The following is a 23,000-nucleotide window of genomic DNA, read 5'->3' as shown; positions in this document are numbered from 1 at the left end:
ATGATCTTTGTTTTTACCCTTCATCTGGCCTGTATGACCTAATCAACAGATTGGATGTAAAATAAACAGTACAGTGGGCCTTAGGAGAATTTTAATGGTGCATATCCAATCACTATTGTTTTCTTGTGGTGTGGTCCACATGAGATTTATATCCCTCTCATTTTTTGTGTGAAGCCCGAAAATGATCAGTAAAAATGGATGAACGGAATGGATGAAACACATACATCATGATGGGGCCCACAGAGCACCGACCACCGACCACAGGGTTGGTGGCAGGGGGAGTAGATACATGTCATGGGTAGGGGGGTACATCGAGTCGAACCGAGTGCCTCAGCTCGACTTGGCTCGGCCACTAGCTAACCTCAGCTCGAACTAGGCTCGGCTCAGTCCTCAAGCCTAATTGGCCAGCTCGGCTCGATTCGGTCAGCAACTCGGGCCAACTCGGGCCGAGCTCAAGCCAAGATCAAGCCAAGTTCGCCATTGAGGCATTTCCACAAACACCTGAACTACAACTTCAAAATCCCACTGTTTAACAAACAGGGGCAATGGTTTTACAGGTATTTTATCAAACACCTTCTAAGCAACATAAAAACCAAGAAAAACAAAGAGAAAAAGGGTATTTGTTTCATGTACACATCTTCCTTGCCACTAGCCACATTTCGTTGAGTCATTTTATCCAACAGTTGGTGAGCAACATCAATGGCAAAGTAACCGAGTCACCGAACTGGTTCGATCCGAGTTCGATTCAAGCTGGATTCGAGCTGGATTTGATCCGAGTCGAGTCAGGCTGGGGTCTGCTCGAACTCATTTTCGAGCTCAAAAAATCAGCTCGACTCAACTCGAACTCAACTTCGAATCGAGTCGAATCGAGCTTTTTCGAGTCGAGTCGAGTCGAGCGAGCTAACCGAGCTAGCTCCGTTCGTGTACACCCCTAGTCATGGGAAGACGAGCGCCTATGCTCCTCGAGCTCCAAGCTGTGCGAACGGTTCAAAGGAGATCAAAGTTACATGGGCCCACAATGATGTATTTATTATATTCACACTGTTCATCCATTTTTCGAGATTATTTTAGAGCATTAGCCAAAAAATGAATCATATCCAAAGCTCAAATGGACCGCACCAAAAATAACAGCGGGGATAATGATTTTCACCGTTAAAAAATTCGTAGGGCCCACCATAATGTTTATTTTCCATCCAATCTGTTCGTAAGGTCACAAATACCTGGATGAAGAGGAAAAACAAATTTCATATTGATCTGAAACTTCTGTGACTCCCAAAAGGATTTCAATGGTAGACGTTCAATCCCCCACTGCTTTTTGTAGTGTGGTACGCTTGATCTTTAGATCTGCCCTAGTTTTCGGCTCAAGCATTAAGGTAAGTCGAGTAACGTGACTTACTAAAATAACTTTCCCAAGGTCTTGGGAATCTAGACTCCTCCGGCTACCTAACTATGGGGTAATGTGACCTATTAGACTGGACACAGATTAGCTACTGACAGGTTGATTAGCGAGAATCGCTACTGAAGTGACGTCACCAAGTTATGTGGGACCTACCATGATGTATGTGTTGTATCCACACCGCCCATCCTTTTGGTGATATAATTTAGGGTATGAGCCAAATAACGAGTTAGATCCGAAGCTCAAGTGGACCCCACAACAGAAAATAGTGGAGAGAGTGTCGTCCACCATTAAAAATTTCTAAGGGCCACAAAAGTTTTCGATCAAGCTGAAATTTGTGTTTTACCTTCTTTCGTGTTTGTCTTAACTTATGAACACGTTGGATCTCAAATAAACATCATGGTAGGCCTTAGAAAGGTTTCAACGGTGGGCGTCACTCTTCCCATTGTTTTCTGTGGTGGGGTCCACTCCAGATTTGGATTTGACTCATTCTTTGTCTCGTGCCCTAAAATGATATCTCCAAATGGATGGATGGTGTGGATACAACACATACATCATGGTGAGTCCCACAGAACTTGGTGACGTCACTCCAGTAGCGAGTCTCACTACTCAACCTGTCAGTATCTAATCCGCCTCCTCCTGTGAAAACCTTCCATAGGAACTTCCTACGAAAGATTGTGTGGGGCCCACTGCGATGTTTTTGAGAAAGGCAGTTCGTCCATTCATTTTTCGAGCTCATTTTAGGACATGCGACCAAAAATAAGATGTATCCAAAACTTAAATATGCCACATTATAGGAAATAGTGGGGATTTTGTGACCACCATTGAATCATTTATATGGCCACAAAAGTTCTGTATATGTTTAAGTTCACGGTGTTTTCACTTCATCTCAGCAAAAATGACCTTATAAACAATTTGGATGGAATATAAACATCAAGGTGGAGTCTAGGAAGGTGTCAACCGTAGGCATTCCTTTCCCCACTGTCTAGATGGAATATAAACATCGTGGAGTCTAGGAAGGTTTCAACCGTAAGCATTCCTTTCCCCACTGTTTCATCTTGTATGGCCTACTTGAGTTTTGGATACTCCTCATCTTGGTTGAACGTCCTAAAATGAGCTCAAAAAACGGATGGACGTGTTGGATTTCTCACAAACATCACAGTGGGCCCCACCCAAAATTCTTGCGCTGGAACTTCATGCGAAAGGCTTTCGTTAGTAAATTCGCGTCCGTCCATTATGTCGGATTTACCACTAAAGCCTCTTGCAGAATTCCCCGCACTGGAAACGTAGGTGGGGCCCACCATCATGTTTGTGAGAAATTCACCCTGCCCACTGGTTTTGTGAGTTTATTTTAGGACATGGGATCGAAACTGAGGTGGATCCAATAATCAAGTGGGCCCAAAACGTGAGGATTGAACGTCCTAATTTGAAACATTCGTGGGGCAACATAAGGAATTTATCTGTTTTTAATGAATAGTGATATTTTATCTGTTTTTTATGAATAATGATATTTTAATTTTCTCTTAAGTACTTTAGTTTATTTGAATTAAATAGAATAATTTTATTTTCATTTAATAAAAAATAATTTCTTTATAATGTAAAACATTTCCAAACAGGAGATAGGGCCACATGCGTCAAATTAACGTATTTCAGACATTTCAGATGTTTGTTAACAAACAGGTTTCAAATTCAGTACTTAATTTTCAGACTTCAACCATAATAACCAAACAAGTTTTTTGACTTTACATTTCAAATTCAGCCTTTAGATTTCAAATTCAGGTTTCCAATTTAAGATTCAGGCTTTAGACTTCAGATTTAACAAACGGGGCCTTAGTATCCTGAAAGCAAATTACGTCTGAATTGCTTCTCCCGCCAGTGTCTTTAAGAAGCCTTCCTTTCTGCTTGGACCCCACCCTTCTAAAATTCCAAGATACGATCTTCATTGGGGAACTGAACTGCCCGGATTTCCTTCTATCCTTGTTCCCGCATAAAACCCAGTGGACAGACTTGGGCTCAAAGCAAGACTTTGAAAATCTCTGTTACTACACGATCTGGAGAGGCGTTTTCTGGGAGTTCTTGTTCCTGTTAGAGGTCTTCCACGGGTCTCGACACATTGAAAAAGAGCTATGTAATCCATCGGGCGATCCCCAAACGATAACCCTATGGACCTTCCAATGTGTCTTATGGCATCTCTAATCCATTTCTTCTGGATTATTTCGATCAACTTGGCCCTCTGATCTTCAGCTTCCATCTTCTTCTCATATATACCCTCCACCTGTTCTAATAATCTTCCCACCCGAACCTATAGAGGCTCTGCTTCTATAATACTCTCTGATTCCTTCCTAAAAAAGGGTGATAAGAGCTAGATCTGACATTGTGCATCTGGATAATGGGGGAGAAGATGAGGAGCAACTAGGAGAAGCTAGGTTCTCCGAATTGCAGGACTGGTTTTCGAAGTCGATTGCTTTGTCGCACTCGCACGATTGAGATTGAGGATCAAACGAACGAACTTCTCTTCTTTTTTTTTGAGAGGAAACTTGCAATATCATTAAAAGGAAGAAAATGAAACAAAACGGAGAGAGAAGAGCCGTTGAGAAAGCGGCAAAGCAAACTCTCTCCACAAAACAGACTACCAGCAACAGGGAGAAAAAAGAAAAAACAGCCCATTCAGTGATGTAGAAGTGGACTTTAGCCACTATAGATCCCACTGAATAGGAGGTTCCTTTGAAACATCTCTCATTACGCTCTTTCCAAACGAACGAACTTGATTATCCAGACAATTTGTCCCAAGCGGAACTATCACCCCCAAATGCTTACCTCGCAAAGGCAAAGATATCTTCCAAATCACCCGAGTATGATTCGAAAAAGGAGACTCTTGTATGAAAGGCTATCTCTAAAATAGGCTCTACCGAGGCTCGAGGAATAAACATCAGGCTACACTCGGGTATTAGGTCGGGATATAGAGAAAGGTTGATATTCAATCGAGGAAGGTTTGTGAGGCCCGAGGCACCTAGGGCTAACTCCGAATCGATGTCCAAACCTACTAATGCCTTTCGAGACTCTCTCGAGCCATCATCACTAAGGGTGTACATCGAGTTGAACCGAGTCGAGCTGGCCTCAGCTCCACTCGACTTGAACACTAGCTGACCTCAGCTCGAGCTTGGCTCAGTCCTCGAGCCTGACTGGCCAGCTCGATTCGATTCGGTTCGGTCAGCAGCTCAGGCCAGTTCAAGCCGAGTTCAAGCCAAGATTGAGCCGAGTTCGCCATGGCAGCATTTTCACAAACACCTAGACTGCACCTTCAAAATCTTACTGTATTTGAGACAGCAGCAATGGTTTTACAGGTATTTGATCAAACACCTTCTACGCAACATAAAAATCAAGAAAAAAAGGGTGTTGGTTTCATATACATACCTTCCTTGCCACCAGCCACACTTCTTTGAGCCATTTCATCAAACACTTGGTGAGCAACATCAACATCAAAGTAACCGAGTCACCGAACTGGTTCGATCCAAGTTCGATTTGAGCTGGGTTCGATCCGAGTCGAGTCGAGCTGAGGCCAGCTCGAACTCATTTTCGAGCTCAAAAAATCAGCTTTGAATCGAGCTTTTTCGAGTAGAGTCGAGCGAGCTAACCAAGCTAGCTCAGTTCATGTACACCTCTAATCATCACTAACTCCGAACCTGCCATGCTTTCCCGTATATTGAATGAAATTATGACTATTAGGTTCCCTCGATCCCGCTGTATTGCTTAGATGATGTGGCGGGATCTCCTCCAAACACGTTGAGACCTCTGCGCTTCAAGAATCATCTAAATCTTAACACGTTGTGATCACATGGGTCGACGCCACGCGTCTCTCGATTTGAATTTCCTCTGACAACCCTTTAGTTGTGAACAGTTGGAAAGGTAGAGTTTGGATTCAGTACTCCTACGGGACACGGAGCTCGTGCATTGTCAAGCAACACCGCGACTGCTAGAACCATCGATGGAAGAGATCTTAGCTCCTTAATCCTCTAAAGGTCGCCCCACCAAGGAATGGGGTTGTCCTTCGCCTCCATTTGAACTGGCAAAGCTAGCTTCCTGTTATCAACTAGAACCTGAATATGGGTGGCAGAAATTCCCCCTTCCTCCTCACTCGTACTCTGATCACACCCATCCCCTCTCCCAACTTCGTCTTGGGATTCAGTTCTATGAATGACCCAAATAGGGATGCAGCCGATATGAAGAAATCTTCATACCATAGTTCTAGAGGGGACCGACCAGATAAGGATCCAGACATCTTCCATGCCAAATATTGAGAACTCATCCCACCTCTGTATTCTAGTAACCGGGTCGTCTGAATGTAGCACTCCTGCCATGATTAGGATGTCCAGGTTGACTCCTGGGCCCACCTTAATCCAGAGTTCGTTGTAGCCAATGGGTTTGATGATGTATTTCTCCGGCTGAATTCTGCAGCATTCATCTAGCCAACTCCTCACTTGGGATATCGAAACACCTTCACTTGTGGTCGCCACTACGGAGTCCTGCAAATCCCTTCTTGATTGCTCCAAAACTTCTTGTTTAATTTGCAACACTCAATCCGTCCGTTCCTTTCCTCTCTCTGCTTCCCTTTTGTCTTTCCTATCCCATTTACTGTCTGTTACCATCATTGTACGTCTGAGAGTCTGAGACTTCAATAGCCCCTTAGGTTTGAGTAGCACTTCCTTGAACGAGTCTCCATTTTTCTGAGGATTCCGACCTTGAAAGTAATGATTTTGTATCACTGTTTGCTTCTTCGATTTTGGAATATATCCATTTTTACCTTTGAGTTCTGGACCAAACCTTGCCCTTTGAACTAGAAGCTTTACTCCCCCAAAGCTTTCGCCATGAAGCATCTGGATCGCCCTGGATAGTTCTTCCTCTAAGCTCATCCTAACCAGCGCAAAACCCCTATAAGTTACGTATAACCTGTCCCTAGGCATCACCACATCCCATAACAGCTCTGGCGCGTCCAAACACTCTGGAGAGATTGATAGGAAGCCACCCTTCTGGAAACCCCTTGACGTATAATGTTGGATAACTTGCTGCGTCTCTTCCCTTTCTGTCTTCTTCCTTACCTTTTCCCTTTTTTCGTGATATCGATTGCCATTCTTCTGCAACCGCCCTCTGTTGTGTTTGCTCTGTCTCCTCCAACTCATTCTCTGATCTCGCATTGCTGTTGAAACAAGTTTCCTCCGTCGTCATTTTTTATTTCTTTTCCCTAACCAGGGGGATGATGGTGGGGATGACTCCACACTGCTTATCATGAATTTTCAGGTTTTTATCAGTAGTCATTGCCGTCAATAAACAGCATGGCATGATGTATATGGACGGACTCCACCTCCTTTCGACAACTCGTACAATCTTCTTTTCTGAACTAAGTCTTCCTAGACTATATGTTGGCGAGAATAAGATGTTGACGAAGGCAGAGAAGGTGGGTGCAAGAGTGTGTGAGGTCAACAACCTTCACGGTATTGATTAACAAATCGCCAAAAGGTTTTTTCAAGGCATCAAGGGGCATCAAGTAAAGGGATCTACTATCACCATTCCAGTTCATGGTGATTGTTGAGGCATAAAGCAGAATGCTAAAAGAACGGCACAAACCTGGTCCCCTCCAAGTTGCATATGATAGCTCCTTACTATCTTGTGATGTGGAAGTTGAAATGGTGGACAATCTTAAGAAGATCTTAAGGTGCTACGAGGCGATATCAAGGTTAACAGTGAACGTTAAGAAAAGTGAGATGTTAGGAATAGGACTGTCCAAAGAAGAAATGGCTAACATGGCACATACATTGAAGTGCGAGGTAGGTACCCTTCCATCAGCTTATATTGGTTTGCCCTTGTGTTGGGGAAATCGGCAAAGCATTTTTGGAACAAGGTGATTGAGAGGTTCGAACGGAAGCTTTGTAGACAGAAGAGTCGTTATCTATCATTGGGGGGCCAGATAATACATCACATCAGCCTTATCAAATTTGCCACTCTACTACATGTCTTTATTCAAATATATGAAATTTTTTTTGGATAAATTGGAGAAGTTAAGGCAAGATTTCTTATGGAAAGGAGCTAGGAATAAGCACAAGTTTCACTTACTGAAGTGGGAAAAGGTATGCAAACTAGTTAAGAAATTGGGAGCGGGTATGAGAATGCTAGAGTTCATGAATGATTTTTAATATCGGTTAGGTGATGTCAAAGACCGTTAAAGAACTGTTATGTGCATGGCACCGAGAAAGGAAAGGAAAGGAAAGGAGGAGAGAAATATGGCATCTCATTTCGAAGGTGGTGCTATGGAATATATGTGGGGAAAGGAATAGGTGTTGTTTTCAAAATAGAAAAGCAGCAATCGGGGATCTATTGTGGAAAATCAAGAGGGAAGTGGCAAAGTAGGCTTCTGATTTGTAAACGGTGGATATTTGTAAGCTTATGGGATGTAAATTTAGGATTGTATTCTTTCTTCCTTTGCATTCACCTCAATAGCTTATAAATAAAAGACCAGTTAACCTTCAAACAAAATGACCATGTCGATTGAGATTTTCTTGACTACACGTTGAGATGAATGGGGCACAAGCAGAAATGGAGGGGTTGGATTCAAGAATGTGTTCAATCGGCTACTTTGTTTATCTTGGTCAATGGGTTGCCAAAAGGACTCTTTAAGGCATCAAGGGGCATTAGGCAAGGTGACCCCTATCTCCTTTTCTGTTTATGGTTGTGGTGGTAGCTCCCGGCAAAATATTACACAAAGGTCGAGAAGTTGGTTTCATTAGTGATTTTAGGGTGGTGAACACATATGGTCAGATAATTCATCTCCAATAAGATGATAATACTATTCTATTTTGTGATGCTAACACAGTTACGGTGGATAACTTGCGGAAGATGGTAAGGCATTTTGATGTGGTGTTAGGGTTGAATGTGAACCTTTCTAAAAGTGAGATGTTATGTATTCACATGGACAGGAATGAGGTGTCAAGGCTAGCTGATGTTTTTGGGTACAATGTTGGGTCCTTTCCTTCTATTTATCTAGGCCTTCCTTTCTGTATTGAGAAGCTGGCAAAGAATCTATGGGATAAGGTAAGCAAGGGGATCGAGAGAAAGTTCTCAAGCTAGAAGTGCTGTTATCTTTCATCGGGAGGGCGCTTAACCATAATCAAAGCTGCCTTCTCCAATATGTCGTTGTACTTTACGTCCCTTTTCAGGTGCGGATAAGATGGGGCAAGATTTTTGTGCTAAGGGAGAAAGAAAAGGCATAAATTTCATCTCCTCAAGTGCGAAAAGGTTTACAAACAGGTAGTCGAGGGTGGTGTAGGTATCGGAGTGCTGGTAGCCAGGAACCTAGCACTAATAGGTAAGCGGTTGTGGAGATTTGGCACGAAAGAGGAAAATTTGTGGAGAGAGGTTAGCAAGCAAATATGTCATCTAGGAGGTAGGGTGGGTGTTAAGAAATCTTCGCTATATCGAGCTTTAGGTCCATGGAAGGCGGTTGTTCTGATATCCCCTAAGTTCAATAGGGGGTTTCCTTTTCGCTCAGAGATGGGAGGTGTTTTCACTTTTGGGAACACACATGGGGTGTGGAGGCGGACCACTGCAAGACTTTCTATGATTGGCCCAACTCTCCGCAAAGAGGAACATTACAAAAGCCCACTTTTATTCCATCAACGGAGATTCTATGGTTTGGTCTCCTCCTTGCCAGAGGGATTTGTCAAATGAGAAAATGGGTAATTTCGTTAGGCTTCTAAACCGCCTGCAAGGTTATTGCGCCTCCCTAGGAGAGGACTCATTGGAGTGGCATGCACATAGCTCGAGTCACTTCTCTGTTCAACCTTTTATAGCTTGATTCGAAAGTCGCCTTGGGAAGTCACATTGAGTCACCCTTTCCACTCATGGTTCAACGTTGACCCACCTACAGTTGTGGCTTTTGTGTGAAGGGTGGATAGGACCCAAGGACCCCAACATTTGTGTTATGTGCATGGACGATGCAAAGTCGATAGATCGCCTTTTCATGCATTGCCCTTCCAAAAGGTGTGGGAATGCTTCCTTGGAGCATTCAACATCCCATGGGTGACGCCAAAGTATGTTGAAGAACTGCAAGCTTGGCATGGCGGATGAATAAGGAAGGGAAGGCGGTGTGCAGCTTGTTATAATTGTTGTGCTATGGATAATTTATGGGGAGTGGAACAAGCATTGTTTTCAAAACAGGAGTGGCTCTATGTAAGAGGTGTTAAAGAAGATTAAGATGGAATTGGTGGGTTGGGCGTCCAACATAAAGGTTGTGGGTGCTTGTAATCTTTTGTCTTTCTTTGGGTTGTACTTTGGGGTTGTATTATTTCCCTACATAGCTTTTGCTTTGGCTGGTCCTCGTAATATAATGTCATTACCTTTTTTTAAATAAAAGAAAAGAAAAGAGTAATCAGAATAAGAGAATAAAAAAATGATGAATAGCAAATTGAGATGGGTCGAATCATGCATAAGAAGTGGAATAGCCCCGATAAGAGGGAACTTAAGGGCCTGTTTGTTTTCATGGTGTTGGGTGAAACACCTATGAAATGGGTCATAATGACCACTTCCCTTGTTTGAGTGACAGAAAGACGGCGTGCATTGGGAAGAAGGGAAATCCCATTTCAAACAGAGGGGATTCGCTGGGAAATCTCAGATATCTAGCGCATGTCTCGGAGACAGGACACACCGTCTCTGTGGTCTGCGAGAGCATCGATACAAACGCACCGCCTCGTCTATATATCGGTGGGAAATCTCAAATGGAGGTGTGTCTCCCGCAAACCTCCCTCACAGGTACGTATTCCAGCAAATCTTCTTCCTCCGATATGATGAATTTCTCTTATCTTCGAACTCGCAGACCCCGCATTTGCAATCCCGCCGGACTTATCTTCTTCCTATTAATAGGTTTACTTTCGGTGCATTTTGCCTGTCGTGCTTCCTCGGAACCAGGCCGGTCGCGAGGTAGAGACGTCCGGCACCAACCACCTCAGTCCAAACCTCTCTACCGCAGACTCAGGTACGTGGTGTGAGAATCTATCACCTACTATCCACCTCAGTCCGAACCTCTCCACCGATGGTTCATTTTAACCCAAGATCAGTGGAAGATCTTGGTCTCAAGTGGACCACACCGCATGAAGCAGCGTTGAGAAACCCATCACCGTTGAAACCTTTTTACATCCCATAGTGATGTTTTGCCTCCATCCAACCTATTAATAAAGTTACATTTACCTGGATGAATAGAAAACAAAAATATCAGCTGCATCTTCCACCTCTGTGGCCGGCAAGAGGTTTTCAACGGTAAGAGTTTAATCCCCATTGTGTAGTACACGTGAGCTCTGGATCTGTATTTTTTGGGCTTAATACCCTAAAATGATAATAAAAAATGGATGCACGGTGTAGAAGACGGGCCACTCAAAGCTGTTGAAATGTTCCCAGAAGAAGACGGGCCATTGCAGGGAGAATGGATTGCCTACTCCATCCGCCACCAGCCAATGGCAGGGGGTCGGTGCTCTGTGGGCCCCACTCTGATGTATGTGTTTCATCCATGCCGTCCATCTATTTTTCCAGATCATTTTATGGTATAATACGAAAATTGAGGTATATCCCAATCTAAAATGGACCACGTTATAGGAAACAGTGTTGAATGAGCATTGACCATTAAAAACCTTTTGGGGCCATAAAAGTTTTGAATCAAGCTGATCTTTTGAATCTTCCCCTTCATCTGGGCCTGCATGACCTAATCACTCTGTTTGGATGTCAAATACACAGTACAGTGGGCCTTAGGAGAATTTTAATGGTGGATACCAATCACTATTGTTTTCCTTTTGGCGTGGTCCACGTAATATTTACATCACTCTCATTTTTGGGATGAAACCCTAAAATGATCTATAAATATGGGTGAACCAAATGGATGAGACATATACATATGGGCCACACAAAAGTCAGCTAGGAGGACTCAGAAGTGACTACGTATAAAATGGGCAGGTGCAACTCACCATGGAGCTGACAAAGTCCATCTTGAATATTGACCATTGGTTTTCTTTTCCAACTATTCTTCTTCTCATGTATTTGTGTTCTCATCTGATCGGTTTCCAGCCCTCCTTTTTTGAGATATTATTACTTATTGTTGGATCTGCCTGATGAACGGCATGAATCTCTCACTTGAATGCCATGTTGGCACTCTTGAAGTGACTATGTATAGAATGCAAAAGTCTGGCTACAAACAACACCGTCCAATATTTTCAAACCATCCACACACCTGCCAGAGAGGTTTGCTAAGCCCTACAGGGATGGACTCGGGCCTGGCAGGGGCTCTGTGGGGCCCAATGTGATGTATGTGTTTTATCCATACCATTCATCCATTTTTGCAGATCATTTAAAGGCATTAGCCCAAAATAGAGGCAGATCCAAGGCTCAAGTGAGCCACAACACAAGTAGTATGGATAATAATACACCCTTAGATTTAGATTTAGATTTAGATTTAATTCATTTTTTATTTCGTATCTTATAAAGATCTGAAAATTAAATGTATTCTGCTTACTTTTACATTGCTATTTAAAATTTTAATTTTGAGTTATACCTTGTTTTTTTTTTTTTTTGGTTATAAATTTGTTGAGAAAGTATCTTTATTTGCTATGAAATTTACCAATATTTCTCTGATTAATATATATTGTGGCATCAAACAAGAATCATTTTTCCTTTCCACTGTTCCTGTAATTGCAAGTGCTAGAAAATCAGAGATCCTTGTAACAAATCCACTCCATCTATCAGATTTGAAAGATCACATTAATGTTTGCATATTAAAAAAAAAAAAAAAGACTTTTGAAAATCTAACTTGGGTCACACCAGATGAAAAATAGGGAATGGAAACGTCCACCATTAAAACCTTACTGGAAACGTGGATCTCTGACAAGTGTTCCGTGAGTCATGACCCTTTTCTTAAATCCAATACATGGCACAGATGGCCACACCATGTGATCTGGCATCTATACAAGTGGCGCAGTCATCTGACATCTATACATGTCTCAGTCATCTGAGAATGCTTTATTTGGTGGAGTATGCCAAAAACGAGAGAAATATAGATCTCAGGTAGACCACACAACAGGAAAACATTATTGATTTGATGGAGGGAAAATACAAATATTGGCTTTATCCAAAACTATTTGTGGTCCACAAAAAGTATTTAATGGAGATCAACACCACTGTTCCCAGTGGTGTGCATCTGCTTAATTTTTGGGATCCCTTGTTAAAATGAGCTGGACAAACGGATAGACGTTGTGGATATAGAACACATACATCAAGGTGGGCCCCACACGATAAGGGTAATACTCATTATGGTGTTACTCAGGATAAACTTAATCCCCTCCCTTCAAACAGTGGATCCCATGTACATGGGCCTACTGCTAGAAAATCAAATTGATGTGGGATGGTTATCACATGTTGTTATTCCCCCATTAAACCTTATAGTATCAAACAATGGAGTATCAAATATCTGTCCATAAACTAATATATTAAGATGGGCAGATGGACTACAGTTAGCATGGTCAACAATATGTTGGAAATGCATCCTCATCGACGGACTAATGGAGCTAGTCGTTTCTAGAAGAAGAAGTGGTGCTGGCTTTAAAATTGAATCATTTACAGGAATCGCAGAAAATATGTTGTTGAAGTTAGGCCTCAAGGTCACTAACGCGAACGTAAAGAATCGCATCCGCACAGTAAAAAAAAATTTCTTCACTGTCAAAGATCTACGGAGTGCGTCTGGTTTTGGGTGGGACCCAGACTTACTAATCGTCGTGGCATCAGATGAAGTGTGGATAGACTATATTAAGGTAATACTCGTTTACCAGTTATATCATATGTCATCATACAAAGTGACTTGAACTTTTTCTGTATTGTGTGTAGTCTCATCCAGATGCTGCTCAGTTCCGTGGCAAACCCATGCCCAGATATGATGATCTCGACTTCATTTTCAGAAACAACAAGGCTACCGGTAAATCATGTGCCACTGGCAACTTCCCTCCCTGTGCAACCACTCCTCGATGGAGAGATACAGATGCGTCGTCCAACCACACTGTTGATCTGAATGATGATATTAACATAATATCTTCTGAAGATCTTGGCGATGATGCACCGCATATCCATTAGTCTGACAATAGCCCTGGAGGCAACAAAATTCCTCATCTGAGTCCGACACGGCATGCGAATGCATCCGGCAACACGAATTCCACAGTTAATTCTAAAAAGAGACCGCGGGGGGAGCGACCTGTTGACATGATTGGCACCGGTATGGTTGATATTGGGGGTGCCATGAAGTCAATTGCTATTTCAACCGATAAGGGTAAGAACTTTGGTCGGATGGCACAAATTATACCGGCTTTGGAGGAGTTAGAGGGACTTACGAATGATGAGGTCTTATGGGCGACAAAGTTGCTATCGAAAGAAGAAGCGTATGGGGCCTCCTTCCTTAACTTTGCCAAAGAGAAGAGAATATCATTCATAAGGATGCTGCTGGATGGGGGTGGACCCCAAGTATGAATGAATATTTTGCCTAGTTTGACTGGCTGGAAGCAGTTAAACGTAAGCTTTGCCTTTAAGACAATTTTTAACTATAATACTTTTTGGAATTGTATAAGTTAATTTTGGAGATTTCTACATGTTTCTTGTCGCACTTTTGGGTAACATATCACACGTTGCTAGTAAGCACGTGCATACTTTTGGATTATTGTAACTAAGTTGAACAACGTGCATGTTTGATGTGCACGATGTATATGATAACTTGATAGGTGCTTCAATATGTGATTCTGTTCTCCAGGTATGATGGGTTAATTACACAATGTTGATTTCTTCCATAGTTGGAAAGAAATTTCGATTATTCATATGAATATGTTATGTCAGTAATACCATTTGATTGATTACAGTATGCTTTATTTCGTTACATGTGCAGATGGGTAAAAAGATTTATGTTGTTTTCAATGGACGGCGACCTGGGGTGTATTATTCATGGGAAGAGTGCCGGGAGCATGTTGATGGCTACTCAAATGCTCATTTCCAGGGTTACAAATCTGCGTCGGAGGCGTTCTTTCACTGGTCAGCTTATTGTGAGTCTTTGGAGCGTACAAGTGTACCTGTACGGTCAAACGAGAAGGAAGAGGATAATCCTACGTTGAACAGTGGACTGTATCCCACCACCAATTACATGATCCCTCCAGCTACTGCGCCGAGACCATCCTGTTTCAGTCCGTACACCGATTACACACTGAAACATCAAGAAGTTGTGGAAGATACACCAGATGCAATTGCAGCACTGTTTCGAATAATCGTTGGTTGTCTGGCTTTCATTATCACCGTTCAGGTCATGTATTGGCGCTAGACCGCAGTGGACGGATTGATATGGACTTTGTAGTTTTAGATTATCCTATTTCGGTTGGGTTCTTCTTATCGTTTATAAGTAGTACTGTTTTTGGACATGAAGTAGATGTTTAAAAATGTGCATGTTGGTAGGGAGGATAGTGTCTTCTCCAATTTTGGACATTGAATTTGTGGCTAGCGTGACTTTTTGCACTTAGCTGCAATTGTCAGACTCAGTAGGTTTATGATAGTAGATGTTTTATCAGGTAGGTGTCTTCTCCACTTTTAATTTAATCATGTTTTTTAATTTCCTATCACATTGCGGTCGTGAAAAACTGATGGACAGAATGGATTTTACAATAGGCATCTCTGTTGGCCCCACACAACTGGACCCCACTACTATTGTGACGTCAATACTTGAATGGAATGACCGCGCCATACTGATCGATAGTGTTTTTATGATTTTGAACATGCAATACTTGAATGGAATGAACGCGCCATATTGATGATCTTCCCAAGTGGACTGGACGACTTGTATGGGGCACGGGGAGTAGATACTGTCGACTTGAGTAGCAACAGTCGCTACTAAAGAGACGTCACATCATTGTGGATCCCACTATAATGCATGTGTTGTATCTGCAACATCCATCCAATTGGACATTTTGTTTCACCTCATATCAGTGGAGAATTAAGCAGACCCAATGCTATGGTGGACCTCACCACTTAAATCAGCGGATGCCACTGTTGACCACCGTTGAAATGTTCTAGCAAACCTTTTTAGCCTTCAAATTTTTTTAACAGTGGTGTCACTCATCCCCCCTCGATCTATGGTGGGATCCACTGAAGCTTTGGATGTGATTCATTGTTTGGATATTACCCTAAAAATGATCTATCCAGACGGTTGGACGGCATGGATACATACCGTACATCATGGTGGGCCTACCTATCATGCCTGTGACGTCACTTCAATTATTAGGGGACTGCCGCACATCCATAGACGATATCTCCGTACCATGGTGATCGCCAAAAAAACAAACGCGCTTATCTGCATTTGCATTTCCGCCGGTTGTTTTCAAACAAGGGATTCGGTGATAAATACCAGCTACAAACCCCATGCATTTCCCTGAGCATGTAATAAATGCCCAGGGAAACTGTAAATGCCCGTGAAATAGAAAAACAAACAGGCCCTAAAGGTTAAAGGGCTTGAAAAGAGGGTGAGAGTAAAACCTAAAAGGACTTGGGACAAGGCGAGTGAGAAGGGATATGTAAGCTCAATTACATGGGGGATAGGAACTTAGATAAGAATGGATGGTGAAATAAGATTCATAAAGCCCGCCAAAAATGGCTAGAACAAGGTGGTGATGGTTGGCTTGCTACTCTAACTTTGTTTCCCTCAATTCAAATAATTTGCTAACTCAAGTTCCCCTGGTTCTTTGTGAACAATTCACCTGGTAAACTTAGCTTGTTTCTAGATTTGGTTCACTTTACAACTTTAGTAGGTCAAATTGCCAATCTTGATTAAATGTAGCAATGCTTTCTCCACATCATTGATTGTGAAAAGTGATTCAACGAACATTGTTTATTGGGATACATACATGTGGAAAGGTACCCTTCATCTTCATGGCATTGCCTCCAGCTAAGCATTTAACTTGCCCATGTGGGTATAAAGGCAAATGATTTGGTTGATTCCTTGACTGAAATGCTTTATTTGTATGAACTCTACCTAGATGAATTCTTCTATTCTTTAAATTTGTTAACTCTTTAAGAAAAAAGGGCATCTATTTCTCAACTCTTTAAGAAAAAAGGGCATCTATTTCTCAACAAGATAAATGATGTTGATTATATGTTGAGCTAGACTAACATGCAAGGGCTAGACTAACATGCGAGAAGCATTGAATATTTCGAAATGATTTATAGTTTTTGAAACTCAAACCTTACCTCACACAAGAGAAGAAAACATTGAACATTTCCAAAACTAGATCTTCACAGATGTCCAACATTGGCAGACACCATTTCAATGCAGCAGCAGTCTCCAACATTTTGACCCTCCTTGTGAAATACGGACTTGTCGTATCAGACAGTTCAGCAAACATACTGATGATGAGTTTAAAAATGTCCTGCAAATTAGATGGAGCAACTGACAAGGAAGTACAAGCATATAGAATTATGCAAATGTGAAAGCTATAACAGTTAGAAGTTTTCATCCATGCAAATTGATGCCAATCTTGATTTAAAATTGAAATGGTATTTCTGTTGGAAGCTTGCTGCTTGCTTGCCCATCTCTAGCTGCTTTATTGTGCACGTGGCAATCATCTGAAAGTAAAAGAAAGAAAGAAAAAGGAGTAACACAGTCTACATTCAATGACAAAATCGGACAGTTAATGTCTTATGGTGTGTATTTTTCACCACAGCCCATGCAGATAGTCACCCACCATATCAACAGTTGTGACCAGCCTAGAAGATAGCTACTTGTACAGAGCATATGCTGATGATGAGCAAGCAATCATCTCTATTTCTTGCCAGCAATGCTAGAAAACCTCTTCAGGCATCTCATTTTTTTAACCAGACCTTTTTTTACCTGGGTTTCATTTTCAAAAGTAGATTTCAATTTTCACAAGTTTGCAGACAAATGTATACAAGGAATTTTTTTTTTTAATGGTGAATATATAAAAATTTAATGTGACAGCAATCTAAGAACATGGCAGAAAGGAAAAGTTTGTAGGCTCAAGCCCAAAATAAAAAGGACTTGCAAGCAACATACTCGTTAGTAGATGATCTATCTACCTTTAAGGTCTCATCATCGTAAGGTGGATCAGGTGCCAGGACCCGAATAATTTCACTGAAACAGACCGCCACGAGAAGTCTGACATCTTTATCTTTATGCTGAAGCAACTTATGCCGAAAAAGAGACTCATTTAAAGGCTCTATTGCTCGCTGTAGTGAACGAGACTGACTTAATTCTGATAAAGCACCTGCAGCTTGCTGTGAAAATGACATATATACCAAAAAAAAAAATTTAATACAGAATTTTCTCACTGACAACAATGATCTTAAAACACGAGTAGTAAGGATGCTAACAGACACAAATATCGCCCAAAGGAAAAAACTTCATTCGTTGATGACCTTGGTATATAAAACTATTCTTACAAAAACAGTGCTATTTGACGTATTGCCTTTAAATTTCCAAACCGATTCGGACAGAGAAGAACATCTACTAATCCAAAGTCACTTACAGAAGTAAACAACTATTCTCTTTTGAATATGTGAAAGGGTAAATTTTGGTATTAAACATTGCAAGAAACAATTCATTGCTTGCTATTTTACATATTACCTTTAAATTTCCAAACCGATTCGGACAGTGAAGAACATCTACTGATCCAAAGTCACTTACAGAAGTAAAAAACTATTCTCTTTTGAATATGTGAAAGGGTAAATTTTGGTATTAAACATTGCAAGAAACAATTCATTGCTTGAATGGTCGAGTAAATAGAATCTTGTGAAAGCAAATGAGAGATAAACCTCCCAATTGTAGCTTTGTCTGCATTCCTAGCCATATTAGTTACCCAACTATTTTACAATTATATCGCTTACACAGCTTAATGACCAAAAATGATTAATTATTTGGTGCACAAAGCGCCACTAATGTACCAAACAGTTGACATGAAACCTTATAAATATTTTGCATTTTAAAATGTCAAAAACAATCCACATGGAAACATGCATTGCTAATTTGTGTATACTTCTTATAATTCTCTGTAACCTCCAAAGTAGGTGAGCATCATTCAAGCCTTATTCCAAGCCATGTTAAGCGTAAGGTTAAGACATTGCCAGCCATGAAGGAAAGAGATGGAAGTTCCAAATCAATAATAGTTTAGTACAATCGTACGGAGTGAACGCCCAAACAAATGAACATGAGAGATTTGAGAAATAACTTCATGCCCAGAAATAATGGTAACCATCATGTGCATGTCCATGTGAACTTTTCGGCAGGAAATTCCAAGAAGCTGACTCTTTGCATGACAATTTTGAGAAGTTATGCGCCCAAAATTAAAAGACGAGTCGAGAACAAAATTCTGCCTTTGGTGTTTTTACAGATTACCAGGAAAATCAGTTCCACCATAAATTATGGTAGGTAAGGATAAATCCAGAATTACAGCTTCCACACTTTTAACTGAAACAGTAGTTGGTCATTAAAATCAATGGTTATTCCTTGTGCTAGTTCCCTCTGTCCAAAGGCCATGGTACCGAGTACCGATGTTCCTCCTATTGCAGTTGAGATGTATTCTAGCATTCCTCTTCTTGCAGTCATTGGACTGTGAATTGCACAATTTTTGGCCGTCTTGCCAACAAAAAGCCATCGCATAGTCGGAATTTTATTTTTATTTTTTTTTAAAGGCAACAGATTTTATTGATAAACCGCCAAAGGCAGGAAAAGAATACAACGCAAAAAGGAAAAGAAGGGAAAAGAGAAAAAATGTGAAGCAGACTAAGCTGCTGGGTCATAAGGAGCCCAATTCTTCACGAGCCCTATAACTGCTTCTATCATTTTCTCCACCGAAGTGCCCCCATTCTGAAAGCACCTGCTGTTTCTCTCTTTCCAAACAGCCCAAAAGATTACCACAATGACAAGGCCCCCAACCGCTTTGATATGAAGTTGATATGTGATAGTTCACCACCATTTTTAAGCTGACGGTGCCTCATTCATGGTGCATGTGGCTTATGTGAAGGCAATCTACAAAATCCATCCAAATCATGAGCCCATTGTGGATGAACCTTTCTCCAAGCTTCACAATAAAAAGATCTCAGCCACCTGATTTCTGCACTGGATATGGACCATTGAACATTTCATTTCTGAACCATGCATTTGATAGCCAACCAAATTGGATGTTTGGGATCATTCACTCAGTATGATGCAGGGGTTATGCCGGACAGGCTCTTCTTTACAGTTTGGGCAGTCAGCAGTCTAGATTAGGCTTGTCCATGAAAATCACATAAAATGTGTAACTTTCCAGGAACCATGTTAACATATGAAAATGAATACGTTTGTTGGTAGAGCTGCCACATCATTGAAAGCATGCTCTCTGTTACGGGCCATGCTCCTAAAAGTCTTCAAAGGCCTCAAACCCTTAAAGAATAACAATTTTCATTTAACAATTTCAAAAAAAGAAAAAGAAACTTACAAGCATTATTTGAAACCATCACTGTTTAAAACTTCCTCCACTTTTTATATAAAAGTGAGAGAATAGGTGTTTTGTAATGGTAACGGTGGCCGTAATGGCCACCACTGTTACCTTTATGATACGGGTTGTAACGGCTGTTACAGTCTCTTTTTTATTTAAAAAAAAATCCTGAAAAACCAGTATTTGCCCCGTGATCTTGTTTAAAAAGTATGGAAAACCTATATCTGCCCCATAACAGACAATTACGGGGCTTTTATGGCCTTTTTAGGGGACGTAACGTGCCGTTAATGGCAATTACGGGTCGTTTTTTCCATAGCGGCTGTTACGGCCGCTACGACCCCATAACGTGTAACAATTACTTTTATGTAATGGCCTTTACAGCACACCATTATTACTCAATTTCAATCCCCCTCTCCATCAGATAACTACCGAGTTATTGTAATGCTCAATCCTAAGAGACTGTGTTTGCTGCTAGACACGACAAACAATATACAGCTGCGGCACATCCATTCATCTGGTCGCCACATTATGGGATGAAAAGTGCCCACTGCCTGGCCCATCAGATGATCCTTGCCATTTGTTAGCAGCTCGCAGACGGACAATGACGGCCAACAGCCAACATTTAGTGGCCCATTTATCTGATCAGTAGGATCTTCTTGTGAAGGATGTTTTGACAGTATCTTCGATGCACAATTGGCCCCATCAGATAAATGGTTTTGGATAACACAAGGTGGATACTTCACATGCACAGTTTGTTAGGCCAAGAAAATTGCTCAACCGAACACTATATTTCCTCACAGTAATTACGGCTGCCTCCCTAAAATCATACAAAGGGCTCATAGCCAATTGAATGAGAACCAACATAATTAAAATGGCAAACAATCTGGATAATTACATGTCAAAATGAGACACCCAAACAAGCATAAATTAGCAAAATCAGTCATGGTCCAAAACGAAATGAGTCAGTGCAGGTCATCCTTGCCATATTCATTTGATAGGCAAACCCGACTACACCAAACCATCCATTAGATAGGTGGGGCCCCACTTCGACCACCCATGAGCAAACACCCATATTCAGAAGCAGAAAAACGAACGAATGGACAGTTAATATCATCTGATTGGAACGAACTCTGATTGCACCACACAATCTAACGGGCCAGATCGGTCAAGGTGGGGCCCAACAGTCAATTGCAGGAAACAAGCACTCGATGATAAGTGTACGTAATGCATATACTTCCTTGGAGCCCAGCAAACCAGCGGTATGGATTGGTCAAGGAAGGCACGTGTGACAAGTGCGCTGTGTCATTCTCCTAAAGAAATGCACCCGCAGAACAAGCGAAACTGCATGCACATGCGCGGAAATTGATATTTCGCGCCCCCTACATTTGATGCATGCACCACTTTCCTTTGATCTATAGATTCATAAAACAACAGCTCCTATTCAACGATCTCATCAGATAATCAAACCTTCCAATATCTGTGTGTGCGCGTGATAGAAGGAGAGAGATTTTAGGAAGAGACGAGTAGAAAATGGATCTTACCCTTAGCAATTTCACCAGAGAATCCTTGTTCAGACGGGATTGCGAGAGTCGCTTTCCAATGTCAACGAGGGATTTCTGAGCAGATTCAGCCATGGCGATAAACCCTAATTCTGTAACAGAGACGCCATTGAAGTGGGAATTTGCTAGGGTTTTCTGTTTTTCTATTGAGATGGCGTTAGGGTTTTGAAGTTGGTCTGATGCTGGGCTTTTGCGCTCTGTTTTTTTTCTTTTTTGTTTTTTTTTTTTTTTTTCCTCTCCACCGAGAGGGTAGAAAAATGCAGAGCGGAAGCAGGACTTTAATAAGTAGGGGAGTTTCTCCCGCTCTTTTGAGGTCACGTGAGCGGTTTCCACGCACGTGACGAGAGTCCGCCGCGGTTTGGCCAGTGACGCTGCCGGTAGACGTGGCTACTGATCGATGCTCTGTTGGTCCCACCATGATTACGTCTTTTGTCCACTACATCCGTTTATTTTCCAGATCGTAGATATAAATCTCATGGGGACCACACCCCACGAAACATAGAGATTTAATGTGTACCGTTAAAAACCTTCTAATGCCCACTGTAATGTTTATTTCACGTCAAACCCGTTGATTAGGTCACATAGGCCTAAATAGAGGTCAAAAACATCAGCCTCATCCAAAAATTTTATAGCCCTCAGTAAGTTTTTAAAGGTGGGCATTCAATCAACATGATTTTCTATGATATTGTCCACTTGAGATTTGAATTATCTCATTTTTGGGTCATGCCATAAAATAATATGAAAAAATAGACAGACAGCGTCATGAAACATATACATCATGGTGAGGACCACACCACAGGGAAAATGGATAGACGTCACCTGCCAGTCTGTGATGAAATGCCCAATCCATTCCGGTCCCATCTGGTTAGAGGGTGGCAATGTGCCAGGATGCCCAGCCGTCAAACCCGACCCCACTTTAAGCATGTCTTGGACTTGCTTTCTTGGCGCATAGGCTCAGTTCGGGGAAGCATGCATGGTCATGATCAGTTTGGTTGTTGGACTTGGACTCTAATCATTTTAGCCTAGTCCGACCAATTTTATATGTTCTTCTGTTATATCCTATAAATATGTTGTTCTAATATTTGATTATGCATTTCGATTTATTTTAATGCTAGTCTCTTTTTTCAAACATGAAATAGTGATTTTAGTTTCTTTCAGGTTAGGCCTGCTCCAACAACTTTTGATACTGGGCCTTGCGTGCTTGTCCATGCATCACTAAAGCCTTGGGTCTTAAATGTCGGGCTAAGCTAGGAGTGAGTAGGGATGGCCAAACCTGGCTAGCAATGGGTCAGGTTTGGGTCCACTCCATTTAACTCAACCAAAGCCCGGGGTTTGACCCGTTGACCTAAATGAGACCACTTGTTGATTAAAGGTAAAATTAAAAATTAAAAATTGGACACAATGGACCGTTTGTTGGTTGGTTTGTGTCGGGGCTAATCCAAGCGCAGCAACCCATCCTTATTGTGACTCTGGCCCTGATCTGAAACCCGACCAATTAGGGTGGGGCTC

At 41.6% G+C, this 23,000-nt stretch overlaps 1 protein-coding gene across 1 annotated transcript in view; it reads right to left on the bottom strand.

Annotated features, from left to right (window-relative positions):
- LOC131237513 (sister chromatid cohesion protein PDS5 homolog B) overlaps positions 1 to 21,753 on the bottom strand; it is a 126,321-nt gene extending 104,568 nt beyond the window's left edge. The window contains exons 1-3 of the mRNA XM_058235333.1: positions 21,474 to 21,753; positions 17,537 to 17,734; positions 16,691 to 16,869 (exon numbers count right to left, since the gene is read on the bottom strand). Coding sequence (XP_058091316.1) covers positions 16,691 to 16,869; positions 17,537 to 17,734; positions 21,474 to 21,566 — 470 coding nt within the window. The 5' untranslated portion in view covers positions 21,567 to 21,753. The remainder of the gene's footprint in view (positions 1 to 16,690; positions 16,870 to 17,536; positions 17,735 to 21,473) is intronic.
- Positions 21,754 to 23,000: the final 1,247 nt, after the last annotated feature.

Source organism: Magnolia sinica, chromosome 2 (assembly GCF_029962835.1).
Source record: "Magnolia sinica isolate HGM2019 chromosome 2, MsV1, whole genome shotgun sequence".
Lineage (NCBI taxonomy): Eukaryota > Viridiplantae > Streptophyta > Magnoliopsida > Magnoliales > Magnoliaceae > Magnolia > Magnolia sinica.
The sequence above is the reverse complement of the archived record's forward strand: the minus strand, read 5'-3'. Positions and strand labels throughout refer to the sequence as shown.